Source organism: Alligator mississippiensis, chromosome 1, assembly GCF_030867095.1.
Source record: "Alligator mississippiensis isolate rAllMis1 chromosome 1, rAllMis1, whole genome shotgun sequence".
Taxonomy (NCBI): domain Eukaryota; kingdom Metazoa; phylum Chordata; order Crocodylia; family Alligatoridae; genus Alligator; species Alligator mississippiensis.
The window spans coordinates 218,985,896-219,004,654 of record NC_081824.1 but is presented as its reverse complement, the minus strand read 5'-3'; the positions used below and the strand labels follow the sequence as shown (position 1 = coordinate 219,004,654).

Below are 18,759 nucleotides of genomic sequence, written 5' to 3'. Positions count from 1 at the left end.
TCTTCTTCATTTGTTCATTTGTTGGGACCTTCCAACCTTTATCATTGAAATAGCTTAGTAAATGGACCTGAGGATTTTATCTATGTAGCATTCTAATAGTGCCCTTGAAACCCGTATTATAAAAAAAGTCTGGTCCATATAACACGAGAGCTAATTTTTTAATATGAATGTTATGTTTTAAATAATCCTAGGTCTGCAGTTAGATCTGCCCCTAAATAGATCCAACTGCCGGATCAGCATCATAAAAGCAAATATTCTGTATGTTGATTAACAGCAAATCTGTGTTTACCAGCTGCTTTGCATAACTAATAAAGCTAAAGCATAATTTAAAGCTAAGGGTTTGATTAGGTCAGAGCAGCGTCCTCTTATAAAAAGGTGCAGAATGTTCCTTGTTTTTTTTTTCAACTAATCATCATTGAACATGTGGAGGTTCTTGATTCTCAGTAGGGGAAAAAAGATATGAGAAATGTCACCTGCAAGGTCTTCCTTATTTAGCACTGCCAGTCACTGTTTCTTTTAAAGCAAGAGAGTGTTTTATCCTGTCCAGGTTTGCTCTGTGAACCTAATGTATTTAAAAGCCAGGAAACTGTGCATACTCTACCTAACCTGTCTAAAAATTAGAGCCTGGAATACCCTTTCTGTATACACAGAATCACTCTTACTTGGAACTATCAAGTTTATATCAGAAGATATTTCAGCATGGATTGTCCCATATACTAGTTCTGTTCAGTTTTTATTAAGATTTCTCTTTTTGGCTTTCACTTGCTGTTTGCTTTACCCTCGTATCAAAAAGTATTTTTAAACTATGGTATGCCTGAAAGGTTGCATCTATTTTTAGACCATCAGTGTTCTACCTTAAGCTGCTTCTGCCTACTGGATTATGTTATTCTCTTTTAATTTACAAAGTTTAGTTTTTCTATAATCTTGATCAACAATGATAATGTTTATCGTGGCACATACAGTACTATTTTTTTTTATTACTGTCCTTCCCACTAACCTCTACTGTCTCCCTATTTATCCTCCTCCATTTTGCTGCTCCTTCCTTTCACAAGTTTCTTATTACACCCAGTGATGGTCTTTTTAATGAGGTATCAAACTGAATATTTTCTGGTACCCTTGTTTGACCCAGCAGTAATCTCTCATTGAAAGCAATGACCCTAGAGATAAACTCTTGCAGTCATAATACCAGGCAGCCCTTTCTGTACAGCCAGGCATTCAGGCACAGCCTACCTATGCTGTGCATACAGTGCATGCTTTTGCACTATAACTGTTGCCCATGAGCCATGCCTCTCCACAGTTTCTCAATGAACAAGAGTGATGGATTCATTTAAAAAAATGTTGGATGTTTGTCCCAAGCTCAGTCTTCAGAGAACTTCACAGGACTAAATGTCAAATGCTGGTACAGCACTGCCTCATGAGAGAGGCAAGGAAGTACTTCTCCCTGTTTGTCTTAGAGCATTGTTGTGAGTAGATGGCATCACTTGGCTTATTTATGAGATCTGGGCCTGTATGAGACCCTGGGCTAAGTGTTGAAGAAGCATTAAAGGGAGAGTAAGGAAAGTGAAAATGAGGTCCTGACCTATTTGAAAAGTAGAGACCAGGTCCTAAATCCAGATTAAAGCAAGATTTGAGCAACTTCACTGGAAGACATTATCCAAAGAGAAGATAAGCCTGCCTTGAAGAAGCAACTACACCCTCATGAGTTGTAGACCAAATACTTGGCACAGAATGTAATGGAGATATAGCAAGATTAGGCTGTGCACTGGAAATCTCAAGTCACTAAAACTTATCCTAAGGGCCCATCCAAGTGAGCATAATTCTGAGCAGCTCTAAAACACATCAGAAACTACTTTGGTGTGCACCAGGGCCTTTGTACATGCCACATAATTGGCCTTTAAAGTGGCTTAAATGCCTTTTTGCACTGCTTTAATGGCGTTGCTGTTTGCATGCTCAGCGGTGTATTCCACTTAAATGACTTTGTAATGTAGCAAGATAAAACACCTTCAAGGTGTTTTAGCTTGCTACCTAACAAAGTGCAACATGGCTCTGGAAGCTGACGTGCTAGGGGTAGCTCACGCTTGGTGGGCTTCCAGCACCCCGTGCACTGTCCCTACTGCCTTCTTCTGCTGCCAGCACACCCAGCCACCCTCCTGCCACCTTGCTGCTCTGCCCCAGGGGCAAGGCAGCCATTCCCAGGTGATCCCAGATGGTGGGAAGGTGGCAGGGACAATGCAGGGGTGCTGGAGTTTACCTGCCTCTCCCATGGTGAGCTACTAGTGGATTGCACAGCCCCTGAGCTGCAGGGGACCCTAGTGCTTTCCTCCATGGTAGCAGGGGCCCCCAGGTGCCACCTCCCCACTGGCACCTGGCCCAAGCAGTCCCAGGGGGTACCACAGCCATAGAGGGAAGCACCAGGCCCCCTGCAGCTCAGGAGCTGTGAAACCAGCAGCAGCCTGTGCAGGTAGACTCAACTGAAAAAAAAGCAGCAAGGAGCCTGCCTGCCTGCCTGAGCTGTGCAGGAGCCTGGTGCTTCCCTCCTTGGCTGTGGGGGGAAGGGCAGGGGGCAGTGCTTCCCTTCACGGCTGTGGTACCCCCCGGGACTGCCTGGGCCAGGTGCCAGTGGGCAAGTGCAGCCTGGGGGTGCTGCCACCCCTGTGGAGGGAAGCACCTGCTCCCTCCCCCACCCCCTGCAATCAGAGGGAAGCACCAGGCCCCTGTGAAGCCCAGGGACTGTTCAGCCCGCTGGCAGCTCATCCTGTCCCCTCACTTCCCACCACTGGAAAGGCAGGTAAGCTCCAAGGATCGGGCTTCCACCCTTGTGTGCACACCACAGGGGTTTAGTTAGGTTTAATTCTCCCTAAATTGAAATGGTGGAAACAGTGGAGGGAGCAGCAAGTCAAAGATGCTTTTAAAGTAGCAGTGAACCTACCATATCAATTTAGGGGGAGCTAAGCCAAATTAAACTCTTGTGGCATGTACAAGCACCCCCAGAGACCAGTTTGGTGTTGTATGTCCTTGATTAGGCTTGTGAAAAGTTAGCTTAGAACCATGCATACCTCCGTCCATATTCATCAAACAAGTTCAGCACACATGAAAATTGAGCCTCAAATTGAAATTTGACCTAACCCCAGGTCTATGTGAAACTTGAGGTCTGTGTTTATTTTCCATGGCCTCTGAGTTTGTAACCATGGCTAGTTATACAAGTGCTGCATTTTGAACGTAAGTGTCCTCTGTCTCAGTCGCCACAGAGCTAATTTCTGTAGTAGAAGAAAATATAGTCTAGAAAGAACCTAGCACCTCTTTCAACTGAAAAAGACCAATCCTCAAACAGCTTACTTTGGGCATAGCTCTGTTGGCTTTTAAGATTAGGCTCTGGTCCAACATCTTAGAACTTAGCATATGCTCAAAAGTGCAAGAAAAATAAATGGAAGAAAGGTAAACTAGAATAGTGTTTTATAGTAGTTGTTCAAACACAAGTTTTCCTGGTGTTACTGAATCACAGGCAGTTTTAGAAACAGAGACGGAAAAGCACAAAAGTGGAATGGCTTACCGAAGGTCACACAGCCTACCAGTGACGAAGTTGGGGATAAAATCCAAGTCTGTCTACTCCAGTGGTTCTTAACTTTTCTAGGCTCAAGGTGCTCTTCAGTAGACTCCAGGCTACCCTCAGAAAATGCGAGCTCTTAGTTTTCACTTTTTTTGACTGAAGAAAAATAATACAGCAATTCTTCTGCTGCAAAGAACTCAGAAAGACCACAACAGGTCACAGAGGTTTTTTTTAACACTCTGGATTCCTATGTGAAAACTCTGGGTTTATCTTGTGAATCATATTGCTAATGGGGTAGCCTATAATAGGTAGCCTATTAAATCCAGTTAAATCATTGGGAATGCTCACAGGACTAAGGACTGTGACATCAAGTCCTTCAACTGAAAGCTCTTTGGGACAAATAATCTCCAGTTTTGACTGCTAACAGGCAACATTTTAGTAATGCTAAAAAACAAGCAGCATAAGCACACAGCAGAAGCATTGTAGTGTCCATTGTTAGATGAGAGATTTCATATAACTTTGACTCCTAAGAATCTGGCCAAGTAGAAACTCTAGAAGGACTTTTCTTAGTGAATATAGGGGCATATAATTTTAAGATTTTGCTCCCAACAGCAGTTGCTACAGAGAGACAAAAGGTGCAAAGCATTCCTGGTGGGCATGGGGGATTTTAGAGATAAAACAGCTTGCATGAATCCAGTAGGATCTTCTTGATGAGAGACAACCCTCTCTGTTCTCCTGTTTTTGCCACCACCTTGAGGAAAAGGAAGGGATAATGGGGGTTTCTAAGGACTGAAATAGGAGGAGGGAGCAGCAAGTCAAAGATGCTTTTAAAGTAGCAATGAAAAATGTGCTGTTCAGCTAGAGTTGGCAGTAACAGTGATTGGGAGCAGCAGCTGCCCCTTCCATAAATGTCAATGCAGTGCACTGGCTTTTAGATACATATGTATACACACGCACATGCATCGACCACAGAGCTGACATGATGCTTCAGCATGTTGGTTACCTTGAGGGACATAACCAGCCTCCTGAAAGGAAAGGTAAATACTCTGCTTCAGCATGAAGGAGCTGCTCCCTGACTTGACAGCCAAAGTATGACTCTGAGAGACAGTGCTTGGCTTCTTCGAAAGAACAAAAGAGTTCATGTCACTGGAAGTTCATGCTGCTCTGAAACCAACATCCCTTCCTTTCCTCTTTATCATATGGTACATGAGCACCAGGGGTTTTGATCATGGTAAAATGCTCCTGATTAAGTGGGTGGAGAAATTTGTCACTAATGAATCTGCATTTGATGGTGATATGCAAATGTGTGCTAGTTTTGCTCCTATATTTCTGTGGATTACTTGATCCATGGAACAGTAAAGGAAGAATGTCTGTCCAGAGAACTTTGAAAAATAAGAGCAAAAAAAGTATTGGGGCTTCCTCAGTCTCATTGAGGTTGCTTGTATATAAGCAGATATGTAAGTGGAAGTAGGAATCTTTTGTGAGTTATAATTTTGGCCTGGTTTAAAAAAAGGTAGGTCATCAGGATATATCGAACAGGAGTCAAACTGAGCAAAACAACTCTTGTGCCATGGAGAGCTTCAATCTCTAAGTGAGGCAGCATTTATAATGCTACTAAAAACACAGCAGTAAACAAAGTACATGAAGGCTTGACAGCAGCATTAGCAAAGAGCCATAGTGAAATGACGGGGAAAAAAAAAACCCCATCACTGCTTACTTGCCAAATAAGAAAAATGAAACTGTTCTTGACAGATAAGACAATGCAGCTGTGGGTCAGAAAAGCTTTGTCTTTTATTTCTTTGTCACTGTGGATGAAGAATGGTGCTATTAGCCAGAAGAGTAAAAGCCTCTTCCTTTCAGTGTTCCCCCCAATTAGGGGAAACATATTTATATCTGAAGTTAAGATGCTAAGTTTTATACAGTAGGGAGGGGAAGAAAATCTAGAACATTCAGACAAATGGGAACACATTTCTCTATTTTTGTCTACTGATTTTTGAGGTTTTAAAGATATCTAACAAGAATGTGCATGTGTGTGCTATTTCTAGACCTGGACAAACCGTTCATGGCAGTGGTTGAATTTTGCCTCATTTTGCTGTAAATCATCTATGAACAGAATATAATTTTCTCCAAATTACTGCAAAGATTGAAAATTGCTGGCCAAGTAGTATCGTAGTGCTTATGGTCAGAAGGGACCTAAACAGATCATCAGGTCCGACCTCCTGCCCTGGGCAGGAATGGGTGCCGGAATCATATCATGCCAGCCAAATATCTGTCCAGCCTCCTCTTGAAGACACCCAAGGTATGAGAGGGGACCACCTCACTTGGGAGTCCATTCCAGACCCTGGCAGCCCTAACTGTGTCTTTGAGATAAGTCTTTTTAGATAAGTAATTGTGCACTGGGCAAGTGCATTCAGTTGCAGGAAAGAATCCTTGGTCCACTGTTCAGCAGTAAGGGCTTTTTCTTGTAAATATTAATGGGGAAATCTTAGCCCCATTTGCCACTGACTTTAGCAGAGCCAGGGTTTCACCCTAAGTCATCCAGATTCTCAATGCAGAGCATTTGGACACACAAATCATGCTGTATCTTTCTATTATTGAGTTGATGGAATGCCACAAATCAGATTGGTTTTGTGCACATTTGTGATTATCACTTGGAAATTCATTTTCTACAAATATATCACACAATTTATTTCAGTTTTGCTGTTCCTAAAAAGATACTTGCCTGGAAACAAATTCTTAATTAAAATATTCATGGAAAGAAATCCCAAAAGGTGAGTAGATGCAGTCGTAGAGAATTAATTTAGAGATTTGAACAACTACTCATGGAAACATTCAGCAATATTCACTGGGTTTAGATAACCTATTTATGTATATGTTCATTGTATACCCAGATACACAGTGACTTTTCAGGATGTTTTTGTATGACAAATTAAGGCAATTAAAATATAGAAGAAACAATTTATTATACCAAACTTGTCCCATGCACCCATTTCACATATTTCCTTTTGATACACTTTTTCACCTACAAGTTCTGGATGTTTCTGCTGTTAAGTCAGAATATGGCAGTTCTAACTTTTTAATCTGCTGTGGTTTAGGCAATGTAAGATCATAAATTCACCTGTACACTCTCCATCATACCTCTTCCTTTAAGAATTGACTACAAATAGGTTCCTCACTTACCAGCACCTTGGAAGTGCTTGGCCTCCATTTATTCCTAGAGCATGCTCAAGCCAAGGAAGGAAGCTGGGGGTCAGAGACAGGGATGTTACACACCAAAGCACACAGGCTGTAACCCTATACCCTTAACTGGATGCCTGTCTATTGCCAGAGCTGCCAGTCTGCATTTGGGTGAGGCAGTATTAGAATGCTAAATTGTTAGTTAAAGGAGAATTGGGCCCCACTTCACCCCCAAAGTTTGAAGCTCTGAGAGAACGGATATACGAAAGAAGCAAGCAATTGTCAGAACATTTACCTTTGACAATTATTAGATGTGATTGGGGAAAAAAAGGCATATGAAGGGGCTGGTGGGTTAAGTTAATATTATTAAATATTTCTCCAAGATAAATATAAAAGGCTGTGCTTTCAAAAAAGTAGGTATTATGTTAGCAAATCTGATTCCTTTTATAAAGCAATGGGGGAAATGACCATGGGTTTTGAATAGGGTTTTTTGCTGCTTTGTTCGTTTTTAAATAATGGAAGCATCTTTCTTACTTCTCTTCCTTTTTTTTTTTTTTTTCTTAAGAAAAGATTTGCCTTATACTTTGCCCATTAATCTATAGTGAAAGGGACATAGGTAAAAGGGGTCACTTGAACAAAGCTCTGTGCAGCCCTGGGATTTTAACTTCTACTCCCTAACCCACCTGGGGAAGGATCCTGATGACTTCAGTGGCCTCTGGATTAAACCCACTGATTTTTGAGCAACTGGTACAACTCTTAGTTTGGCCCCATAAATTTGATTTTGTTTTAAAGCATCTCATCTAAATGTTGCTGAGGCAGAGGCCAAGTGCTCTAAGGCTTTGGAAGACATTAGGTCAAACACTCAGTCCAGCCTTTATGCTGAAGGCTTTCTCTAGTCAGCCCAACTCTATACGGGTACTTTCAGCCTGAGCAGTCAAAACGATGATGATGTTAGTCATGGTGCTCTTTCCTGTATTATTGGCTACACAGACTTGTGTGCCTTAACCACTAAGTTCATTAGCCATTAGGTTTGGATGGAACTGTGACTTTCTTGACACGTACTTTTTCTTCCACCTGTGCTGTGATCAATATCAATATAGCAGAGCTTTAATCTTCATCATAGCAGAGCCTACTTGACCTGTGAAGATCTGTCCAAAGATCTGTGTTTCACTGTTTAATGGGCTGTAAGACTATATAGTTGCCTTGTATCTTCAACATGTATAGATGTAAAATTATGTCTAAATTTTAATATTTTGGGAAAAGAGACCTATTTAGTTGCTTTTAATTATTAGATTATGAAAACGATATGGAACACAGACAGGCATCTCTTCTGTACATGAGAACTTACAAGAAGCATGCTACTGGGAGCTCTTCTTCAAGCATCTTATCTCCAGTTTAATTTTATGAACTACAGGTGAATTTAGGATTCCATCTCTTCAAAGAAAAAATTGTGTTTAACTACATCTGCTTGGAGCTATAGACAGATACCCACAAGCAAAAACTTTAAAATAACAGTTACAGGGCTTTCCAACTTTCAGCAAATATTTGTCATATGTATTTAAAATCAGGCTACAGGCATTTTGCATGCATTCTACTATCCCCTCTGCGCTGTATATGCCTGCCATCACTTGTGGCTCTGGTAGTCATATTACCAGCTTACAAAGGGTTATGATAATCAAGTCTGTCAGTGGTACAATTGGAAATGGTAATTGAAATTGAAAGTGGTATCTCCCAGGCTCCCTCTATTTCAGTATCTCTCGTCCCCTGCTAGGAGCCCTGAAATACACCTTGTGTTTGTGTTCCAAGGAAACACTCGACAATAAAGTGGTTGTCGAGCTGGCTTTTGTTTTGATCAGATTCTGCTGTTTATATGAAATGGACTCATTTCTCTGCGGCACTCAAGTTTTATTGCACAGCAGGTTAGAGCTGGTTGGGATAATATTTGTTCCACATGCATGTCAGCATAATGAATGCTATCATCCCCCTGGTCCCAGTACTTGCAAATATAAAAACACAGATTTATATAAACAGAGGTTCAAAGTTTCCTGGGAAACCTACTGATCTGATGGCTAGAGCCTCTTTATAAGGCCAGCAGTGGTACTGTGGTATGTGTTACAGTTTGGAACTCCCCTTGCCTTCTCCCCAGTGGACTCCCTGGTCCCTGCATTGCTTCGCATTAATTGCACCACTGACAATATACAGCAAAATGCCTTGAAAACTTTGTTGTGGAACCATGAGGTGAGAAAAACAATAATGTATGGCACTGGCTTTAAATAGGTGTTCTTTTTTTCACATTGTATCGGTTGCTGATTCTTCCATTGTCTCTCTCAAGGCCCAATCCTGGCCCTAATTAGCAAACATCTTTCTTTTAATTTAGCTCTATCTTTTCCTAGCACACTGCCAGAAATGCTGCACACCTGCCAGCTGCACAGGAGAATGTCTAAAATTCAAAGAGAGAAACCTTTCTTCAGTGTAGTGAAGCCAGGCATGCTGGCTAGTTAATGGGAGATCTTGGGATAGAACCTATGAACTTCATGCAGACATCTTTAGTGCCTGACGATACCAGAACAACTAGATATCTCTGAATGTGATAGAAATTGGGAGCCAAGACATATCCTGTCATATCATGCCTAGTCGATTTAGTTAATAGGCAGTGTTTTAAAGGAAGCAAAGCCTGATGCACCAGCCATCAGCTGTCAGTCAGAATGTTTCTGTATTTAACAGGGATCCCAAACATGTACATCAGGCATCCAGGATGCCTCAGCAGGAAGCCTCTGAAACGTCTGCCTGAGCCTTTCACTGCAGGATGGTTATTTTTCTGAGTTTGTTTCCCTCTTAGCCATTTCCCCCAGCTGTTCAAAAACATAGCCAGACCTGAATAAGCTTGTTTTGTGCATCTTCCTCGATTAGTCACTGCTTTTATAATAACCCAGATTTCAGAATGATTCTGTTACAGGAAATTGACTGCTGACTTTGAACCTGCGCTTTCAGTCTTTTGGTTGACAAATCCCAGCAAAAAATGCATATGTTTCAGCACTGAAGTGACATGATTTTGTCCTTCATGTGTGTAACAGACAGCAGTGGATGAAGTGTCTGGGAAGTTGAGGCCCATTGGTGTATAACAAACCTCAGGGGAAACTTGACTTGCTATTCTGAATTCTCAGGAGAAATTGCAAAAACTTAACATGCATGCAAAGTTGTCACTTCAGGAGTTCACCGAGATGCAAAATACAACATCACAGATGTTTACAGGCATTTTTTTTTTAATCTAGATGGGGAGATAATTTACACAAATATGAAAAAAGAGAATGTTTTTTAAATGATGGTTCACCAAAGGGTTTTGAAGTCAAGGGGGAGTCTGCTAAAGTAGTCTGTTGATAGCTCTGTTGTGTTCCAGGCTCATCTGTCACTTTGTCCCCCCCCCCGCCCAATGAAATGGGTAACTGAGTCAAGATTTTTACCAATTATTTTGTGTTTGTTGGCTCATTGTTTTCAGGGTTTTTTACTATTTATGGCCCTACCAGGAATAATAATAATATGTTTAAAGCTGCCTTTGAGACTACCATTATCATCAGGACTGCAGAGAAGATTAAAATCTCCATTACAATACATTGTCTGTACAGCAGGTACAATGACAAGGCAAATTCATTGCAGCAGCCTTAGTGGTAGATATATGCCTACGGACAGAATAAACACATAACCCTGCAGCTTATAAATACAAAAAAGCCTGGCCTGAACCTCTTTTGAAAGAAAAGGGTGGGTGGGGGGGGATGCATCTTAAAATGTTTTGTCTGCCTCTGTTGTTGAAGAGATAAATGGTTTTCGCTTAAAGGGGGATCCATTTTGAAATGTTTCAATCCTCACTCCCACTTTGCTGCCTCATAATAACAACCAAATTCTCTAGATTGCCTAGCAACCAATAGTTTGACATCCTGTAGCTCAGCCACAGGGTAGGTGTGACAGGCTTTATAGTGGCCACAAAAGTACAGAAGTGCCGTAATGGAAATTAACTAAAAATTGGCCTCTGAACAGCCCTGAATGGAAGAATGTTAAGAGAGCCATATATGGACTAGCACAAGCAGTTCTCCTGTGTTTCCCATTTATACTATTGCTAGGAGATTGAATTTAAGCTTCCAGACAAGCCTGAGGCAGACAAGATAAAAACGTTGAGTTCCAGCAACAAAATACATTTTCCTGCATTCAGATTCTAGGTTGTGTCTGACTGCTCCATATATCTGAACTCTTACTGTATCCGTTTTACTCCACTAGATAGCAAAACATTAGAAGTGTGATTAGGTCCCCAGCCTACACTGCATTTTATGAGCAGAAGGGATTCTTCAAAAATGATGAGAAAAGAATGGCAGGGAGGCAAATGTACACATTACAATGTGCTTTTAACATTCCCGCTTACAAAAGAACACAGATCACTATAGACATTCAGGCAATTTTTTAAAGGCAGGTTCCTCCTCCTCCTATCTCCTCTGCCCTTTCTTGCGTGGCTACCACTCTAACATCAGAGTCTTTAAATATAAGAACATACCAGAGGAAAAGGAAAAAAGGAGCACACTAGATCTAAGAATGCTATATTAATCACGTATTGGGTGTGTTGTTTTTCTCCTCTTTGTCTTTTTTAAAGGAGCAGCACCAGGGAAAGGGAAGCCGTCTGCAGAGCCTGTGAAAGCTGAAAATCCATGTGATACAGAAAACATCTCCAGTAATGATGGTATGGATCTTCATTTTACTGACTCTCCGGGCAAGTCAATCATGCTGGCTAATAGAACTGGTGGAGATACCCATTTTAAATCCAAGCACTGTCAGGTTAAGTTAGTCAAATATTAAAGAATAGATTTTTGCCCTAGGTGAATCCTTTCAATAAGTTAACATTTGAGAAATGCCAGAAAAAATGTTAATGCGACCCACACTTATTCCTTTGACTTCCTGTTGCCTGCTAGTGGCAAGACCACAGATAGTCCTATAAACCTGCACAGTCTTTTAGCTAACAGACCTGGGTTTGGTCCTGCAAGCTGCTAACCCCAGGACCCAGATCCTGAGAGTGGTAGTACTGAGTTCAAATGCGTAGCTAAGTGAGCTTAGTGTTAAATCAAAGTCCTTGTGCTCAGAACATTTTAGAGACAAGCCCTATAGATGGTATCAGGGTATTATTCTGGACTGGCTCTTGTAGCTTAATAAAAATATGTAATGGTTCTTTTCTAGCTGAGAGCTAATTAGACTCCTACACATGTAGTAGCGGCATTTTTGGAGTTGTAAGGCACTGAGCACTTGTCACCATTTATTTTGGTAGCCTCTCTATAGTTAAGACTGATTTGGATTCCCTGCTCCCCCACACACATTTATTTAATACACACAGTGGGTGCATCTACACATGCACATTTACTGCACAGTAATTTAAGTTACTGCATGGTAACCAAAAATTACTGTGCAGTATGGGCGCGCATCTACACATGCACACCTATACTGCACAGTAAATATGGCAACCTACACCAACTTGGGCATAAATTTGATACCTACATCATGCAGGTATCAAATTTACACCCAATTAGTTACTGCGCAGTAGTGCACATGTAGATGCCTTGCTTTAGGCCCAAGTCAGTGCTTTAATGGCTGAACGTATAGATGCTGGCTTAAAAAACATTTATTGCATGGTGAATGCACGTGTAGATATGCCCAGTATGTACTTCTTGACATTCAACATTTTTCCTTTTCAGGAAGGTTTAAAAAAAAAAAAAAAAATGGTTGCAAGGTATATAAGACTGGAAATAGATGCTGCCTTTGTGCCACTATAAACATTTTTATGGTGTCAGAAAAGCCAAGCAAAAAGACATCCATGCCCCTTGTCACATCATAAAAATTTGTGGACATGACATCGGCAGTATGAGTTTGTCACTGTTTTTCAGCAGATATCTTTAAGGTGAGAGAGTGCAGGCAGCCCAGAGATGCGCACACTCTCCAGCCTCCCTGGACAGGCAGCATCCCCTGCTTACAGAAACATACCTTTAGTGTTGTCTTGCAAGATTGGGCCCCAGCAGCTTCTGGGAGCAACACGGGCCTAACCCTGTGGGACAATGGGCGAGGTCCATGTGGCCCACTGAAGTGGATCGGCTGTGTTGGGATAAATCCCAGTGCTGATGTGCTTCATTTGGCAACATTGGTTTATACCCAAATGCTGCTTTGTGCCCTTCTCTCCACCCATGACAACGCATCCCACCACAACATTTGAAACGCTATCTGATTTTGATATCAGATGGTACAAGGGGCAAGTGTTCAGGAACAAAAAAAAAAGGTACAAGAAACTGCTATTATTTAAATACTAACTGTGATGCCGCAACCCTGGACCTATGGAACAAAAAAGAAAAACACGCAGTGATGGTAAGTGCTTTTATTGTCAGGCTTTTGGTTTATTTTCAAAAAGGAAAGGAAAACCAAGATCTGGAAAAAGAACATATACCCCTGTAGCATCTTTTCCTGGCATTTACCACTGGAGTGAAGTATGATCATGTAGCCAGTGTGTTACATGCTGTATCAGAAAACAACTGATTTAGCCATACGCTATCTATTGAAAGGTAGACTGAAGATGTATGTGAGCCCAGCATGAACCTTTGTTTAAACTCTTATCTTCGAAGTTGTTCTGCTCCTGTGTACTTCATGAGGTCTGCAGGAGAGAGAAGAGCAAAGCATTTCTGCACACATCCAAATGCTGTAGACAAGAATTATGATACTGGGAGAAATGGTTGCTTCTCCATAACTATAGTTTGTTCCGGGTGTTCCCAAATACAGACACAATTAACTTAAAAGACATCCAAACCTTTTGCTGTTTTAAGGATTAAGTCTCATTGATTTTTTTTAAGTTTGGATAAATCCAGTGCTATTTAAGATTAGAAATGGCTTCTTTTAATTATCCTGTAAAGTGTCTCGGCCCCATTCCACTAGCCCCAGGAGGGCTTATTACTTCCCAATGGACAATCTAAGAAAATTTTATTAGCTACCCCTTGGCAGCCTGACTCTCTTGTTTTTGTTTAATTTTCTGTAAGAGGCCACAGTGCTAAGAGCTTTATAAATGCAGATAGTTTAAACAGATGGATTAGATCTATTTAAATATTGGCTCATCTTGTGGGCAGTTTTCAAGGATGGCAATACTAATATATTTAATAAATTAACATTATTTGAAATCTGGGCATGATTTTCCTTCATTAAAGCTGACAGAAGCAGAGGGAAAGCTTGTCTGTGTTTGTGTATGTATATAGAGAGCTATATCCTACTGTTGCAAAATCTGTCAGCAACCAATGCAAAGAACCTGGGGTGATGCATTGCTTGTATCCAGCACATTCTCACTGATTAGTAGTTTTAATGATTCTGGAATACACCTCAGGTAATCTATTTCTCAGTCTGCTTTTCTGCTGGCAGATTTTTTTCCAGCAAAGTTTCAAAGCATACAAGGAGAATATGGATGTTGGTTCCCAGCCATTATTAGCTTTGTCACTCTGTTCACTTCTTTAAAAATAAATTCATTCATTCCTTTTATTTCAGTTTTTTAGAAGACTGCACAATATTATTGCCACAATAGAAAGAGGGCGGGGGGGGGGGGGAGATTAAAAGATACTTTAGGAAATTCCAGCGCCAAGAACCTTGTTTGAAAAATAGTTAGTGCTTCCAAGTAAAAACGGCATACTTAGCTGTCACATCACTTACAAAAAATCCTATAAAATTATAAAAGCAAGGAAGTGAGTTGTAAAGGATATCACAAATCTTATTCTTTCCATATAGTAAACTTTAACAAATAACTATCATGTAAAAAGGAATGCATATTTCATCACGGCAAAATTTTAACTCTAACCCAAAGTGAATATCATTCTTTCCACAATAACCTGGGAATGCATACAAATGTGTTATATAAAAAAAATCTGTATATGAAAAGAATTCAACATTGATTAGGAAAGGTCTGGCAAAACTAACTATGCTGGAGAATAATAGCCTGATCCTGCTCTCGTTGGAATCGAGATATCAATACCTTTCTTTCATTTCACCTCTCTCAGCACTGCCCTTTCCTTTTCCCTATCTTTTGTATTTAAATGACTTTATTTCTGTTCTTTGAGTACCCCTGTTCTCTGCATGTTCATTTATAGCATTTTTAGAATAGCCTACAAAAGCTGTACCTTTCTGAATGAGTTAGGCACTGAGGTGCCACCCTACCCTGTCTTCTGACTACAACAGACAATCTTTCAGAATAAAATTAAAAATCCCTTTCTCCCCTTATATCTGCCTTTCATGTTTATGTTGCAAGCTGTGATTCTGGCTGGCTGGCCTTCAGTAACTAATTTCACCTTCTCTTAAGGATGCACCCCATGGAGGTTGCCGTGCCATTAGTAACATACTCTCTATATAAGTTTAGTTACCCTATAGTTTTTTCTCTCTTCTTCTTCTTGTACATTCACCTGTAGGTCTAAATTTTTCTTTAGAGATGTTGAGAGCCACAAAAGAGCCCACAGCCAAAAGGAGAAAAGTCAGAGGAATGATAAAAAACTGTACAAATATAAAGGACCAATTTTGAAATAAATATATAGAGAGAAATCCAGAAGAGATCTGTATTCCATCTATATTAATAAAAAAATGCCATTCCTGACTAGGGAGTACATGGTTCAAGATATGTTGAGCTTCACTCAAATGCTCGAGTGTCCCAGAGATGCTGAGCCTTGGGTTTACAGTTTGGTACTTCTGGTAGGTGTTACAAGGCTCTTAACCTACCTCTTTGATAATGCTTCTAAAGAGCTGGTTTTAAAAGGCCTCCCAACTGGGGTGAAACCTTGAAACCACTGAATAATTTCACAAAATTCCTATTAAATTCAAGGGAGTTGAACATTATCCCAAACTCCCACCTACCAGAGCAGGATGTACTAACATCCGTAAGAGACTTCAATGAGACAGGCAAGTTCTTAGCTCTTCTCAGGATTTTCCCTGGAATCAGTATTTGTGCTGTGTCCTCTGTTGAGGGAATTTAAGATTTCTTCTTGGCAGTAATATTTACCCAATTTCAGGACCACCTATTTCCATGGGTTGGATTTCCTCCACCCACCAATGGGTAGTTATTCCATGACCCAGATGTAGCCCTGTGGACCTCCCAGATCACCCTGTGCTATAACCTGGAATATTTATTATAAATTTCAGTTTGTCTTAGGGAGGGTTGGCTAGAAGTATCTTCAGAGCCTGCATTTATTGATGTTCCATAAATGGCCACCTGGGTATAACTGTGCATTGCATGCATATGATTGGCTGCTTGTAACTTAAAAGGCATTACTTGTTTTTGATGCTTCACTCTGGCAGGTCTCAGCTTCTATTCATTCACAAATTCAATTTGTAAGCAGTTTGAAATATGAACCAGGTCCTTTGTTAACAACCAAATTAAGTTGGCTGACACTGAGGTTTTAAAACACTGCTAATGCCTGTGCACAAAGATCCCTTTCCTTAATTAAGCATTTCATATTTGCTATTCAAATACTTATAAAAATAATACCCAAAACATAGATAACACATTTTTGCAGTATAGCTCTATAATCTGGGCTGAATATTCTTCTTCAGACACATTCATGGTATACATCAAATGAGCAATTAACGTGTCCGCTCTGAATATATGTGATGAAATAATTCATCAAAATCCTAAAAGGTGTATTGACATGATATTGATTCAGAAGGATATTCATGCTGCTTGGGTCCAAGCAGTTGCACTTTCAGCTACACTCTTCCCCCCTCCCCTCTTGCAAAATTTTCAAGCAGGTCTCATGCTTTTCCAGAGAGATGCTTGCAAAAGGCCATGATCAATTTACAAAAATGTACCCATACCAAACAATTAGGGGTACCATCAGCTTCAAAAAGTGAATCCCATTTGAGACCCATAAAAATAAGGCAGTTAAAAAAAACAGCATAGAAAGTCTATCCTGAAATCGTTCCACTGTATTCAGGTGCAGCTCATATCTCATGTACTCATCTCCTGTACCATATGCTCTAGGATTGCTTTTAGCAGCTAAATATTTAGAGACAGTCCACAAAAGGCTCCAATTTTCTCATCAAGATCCAGACCCAAATTTAATTAAAAGCTTAAAGGTGTTTGAATCCAAGGTTTCAGTTTGGTCTGCTATGGAGATTTTGGAAATTCAGAGCTAGTCCCAAAGTCTGGAGGAATCTTGATGCAAAGCTGGTATCTTTAGTAGTTTTGAAATGTATCATGTTACTGATCTGTTCAAAATGGTTTAATTATTATTGTAAATTAGAGTGGTCTCATATAAGATACATCTTCACAGACTTACACTATTGAGTGTTTTTGTGTAAAGACTGAATGCTGTTCTTGTATTTTAGAAGCATCTCTCACTTGTCATGGTAAATTTTGACTGAAGTTTGACAGCCTTATTGTTTTATTTTCAGCTGAAATGAATAGCCAGGTTGAAAGTATAAATGAATCTACAGAAAGCCAGCCAGAAGATTAACTAATAGGTAAGTATCTAATGACAAGTGTTTTCACTGCAAGAATTCATATCCATAATGGGTCCATCTGGGGGAGGGGGGAAAGAAAGAAAGGTGTCACAACCATCATTAGAATATAGAAAACCGGAAAAAGAAACATAGACCAGAAGGAAAAAGATACATTTATTATTTTTCTTAGCTAACATGACTTACAGTCTACAAAGCGTAAAGCTATCTATTGGACTTTAATTGTCAAATAAATGTTATGATACCATGCTACAACTGTAACTGATTTAGACAGTGCACAGTCTCATATGATCAAAACCCTAGACAGCAGCAACATAAGTAATGGAAGAGTAACTGAGTGAACATTTTTTGTCATTGCTTAGGAAAATGACAAACATTTTATACTGGTTGGAATTTAGTTCAGTTCTCTGAGATCTATATTCTGGGAACAACAGGTCTGTGTCAGGAGGGTTTTATTGCCCTTGGCTCTACAATGCCTGAAGTCACTTCTAACTAGACTGCTGTAAAAACAAGGCTGAAGTCAGTGAGCTGCCTTTTTGAGCTTTACTGCTTTATATACTGAGTGATAGTGCCATTGCAGAAGTACATACGTGATGATTGTTATTGCAGCTGAAATGGGAGAGAATAGTTAGGCTTGTAGACATAAGCAGCCTGACGCATAGATAAAAATGAGTAAGCTGCAGGAGATACCAAATTCCATTGCACACCCCAATTACACAAAGCAATTTTGATCCCTAACAAAGATGTGAAGTTCTGAAGCATTAATGCACACCTCTCCCTCTTTGTAGGACTGTTATAAGATGCCAATATCATATACAGCAAGATGGGTTATTTATGCTTGTAATGGGATTTCATGTAGCTCAAGACCGAATATAGAAGCTTTACAACAGTGCCAGCTGTGTCACCAAGATTTAAAAAACAAGGTCTTATGTCTGTGTGTACCCCTTTGTCCTTGTCAGTATCTTGACAATACACTGCCATACTGCTGGAGAGAGAGAAATATGGCTGATAGGATCCCCATTAAAAACTACTGAAGCAAAAAATAAAGCACCTCAAAAATCAAAATATTACTTATGTAGGTCTTCCTTTTTCTCACCATTTATTAGTTTCTGATTATCCATTGCATTAAAAGGGTAGAATGCTTGTCATTAAACAATTGATCGAAAGGTTAATACCACCATTGATTTAAAAATATGTATATTTGACAGTCATAACAGCTTTCACCCAATCTGCAAGATGTTTCAGTCTTTCACACCATGTTTCTCACAAAATACATATACACCTCAATATATTTGGGGTGATGTCACCTAATTGTATTTGAGGTAGGTGAGATGGTGATGATGATGATGATAAAAAGATGTAGTACTTAGCCCTGCTTCTAGCTAATTAATCCTCTCATTTACAAGGTGAACCATGGCAGTATTACCTCCTTTCCACAAAGGGAAAATGCCGGTCAGAGAGCCAGAGTGGCTTGCCTAGTGCTACAGAGCATGGTTTCTCAACCTCTTTCTTCCTGAAGCCCCCCCCCCGCCACTTCC

At 40.2% G+C, this 18,759-nt stretch overlaps 1 protein-coding gene across 3 annotated transcripts in view; it reads left to right on the top strand.

The window, feature by feature from the left end:
* The window catches only part of MACROD2 (mono-ADP ribosylhydrolase 2), a 1,573,191-nt gene that overhangs the window by 1,548,803 nt on the left and 5,629 nt on the right, over positions 1–18,759 (top strand). For 2 of the 3 annotated variants that reach the window (XM_059720129.1, XM_006260833.4), the window contains 2 exons: positions 11,361–11,447; positions 17,156–17,224. In XM_059720129.1, coding sequence (XP_059576112.1) covers positions 11,361–11,447; positions 17,156–17,217 — 149 coding nt within the window. In that variant the 3' untranslated portion in view covers positions 17,218–17,224. Of the gene's footprint in view, positions 1–11,360; positions 11,448–17,155; positions 17,225–18,009; positions 18,286–18,759 lie in introns of those variants that run through there. The other variant, XM_059720128.1, reaches the window with a different exon arrangement.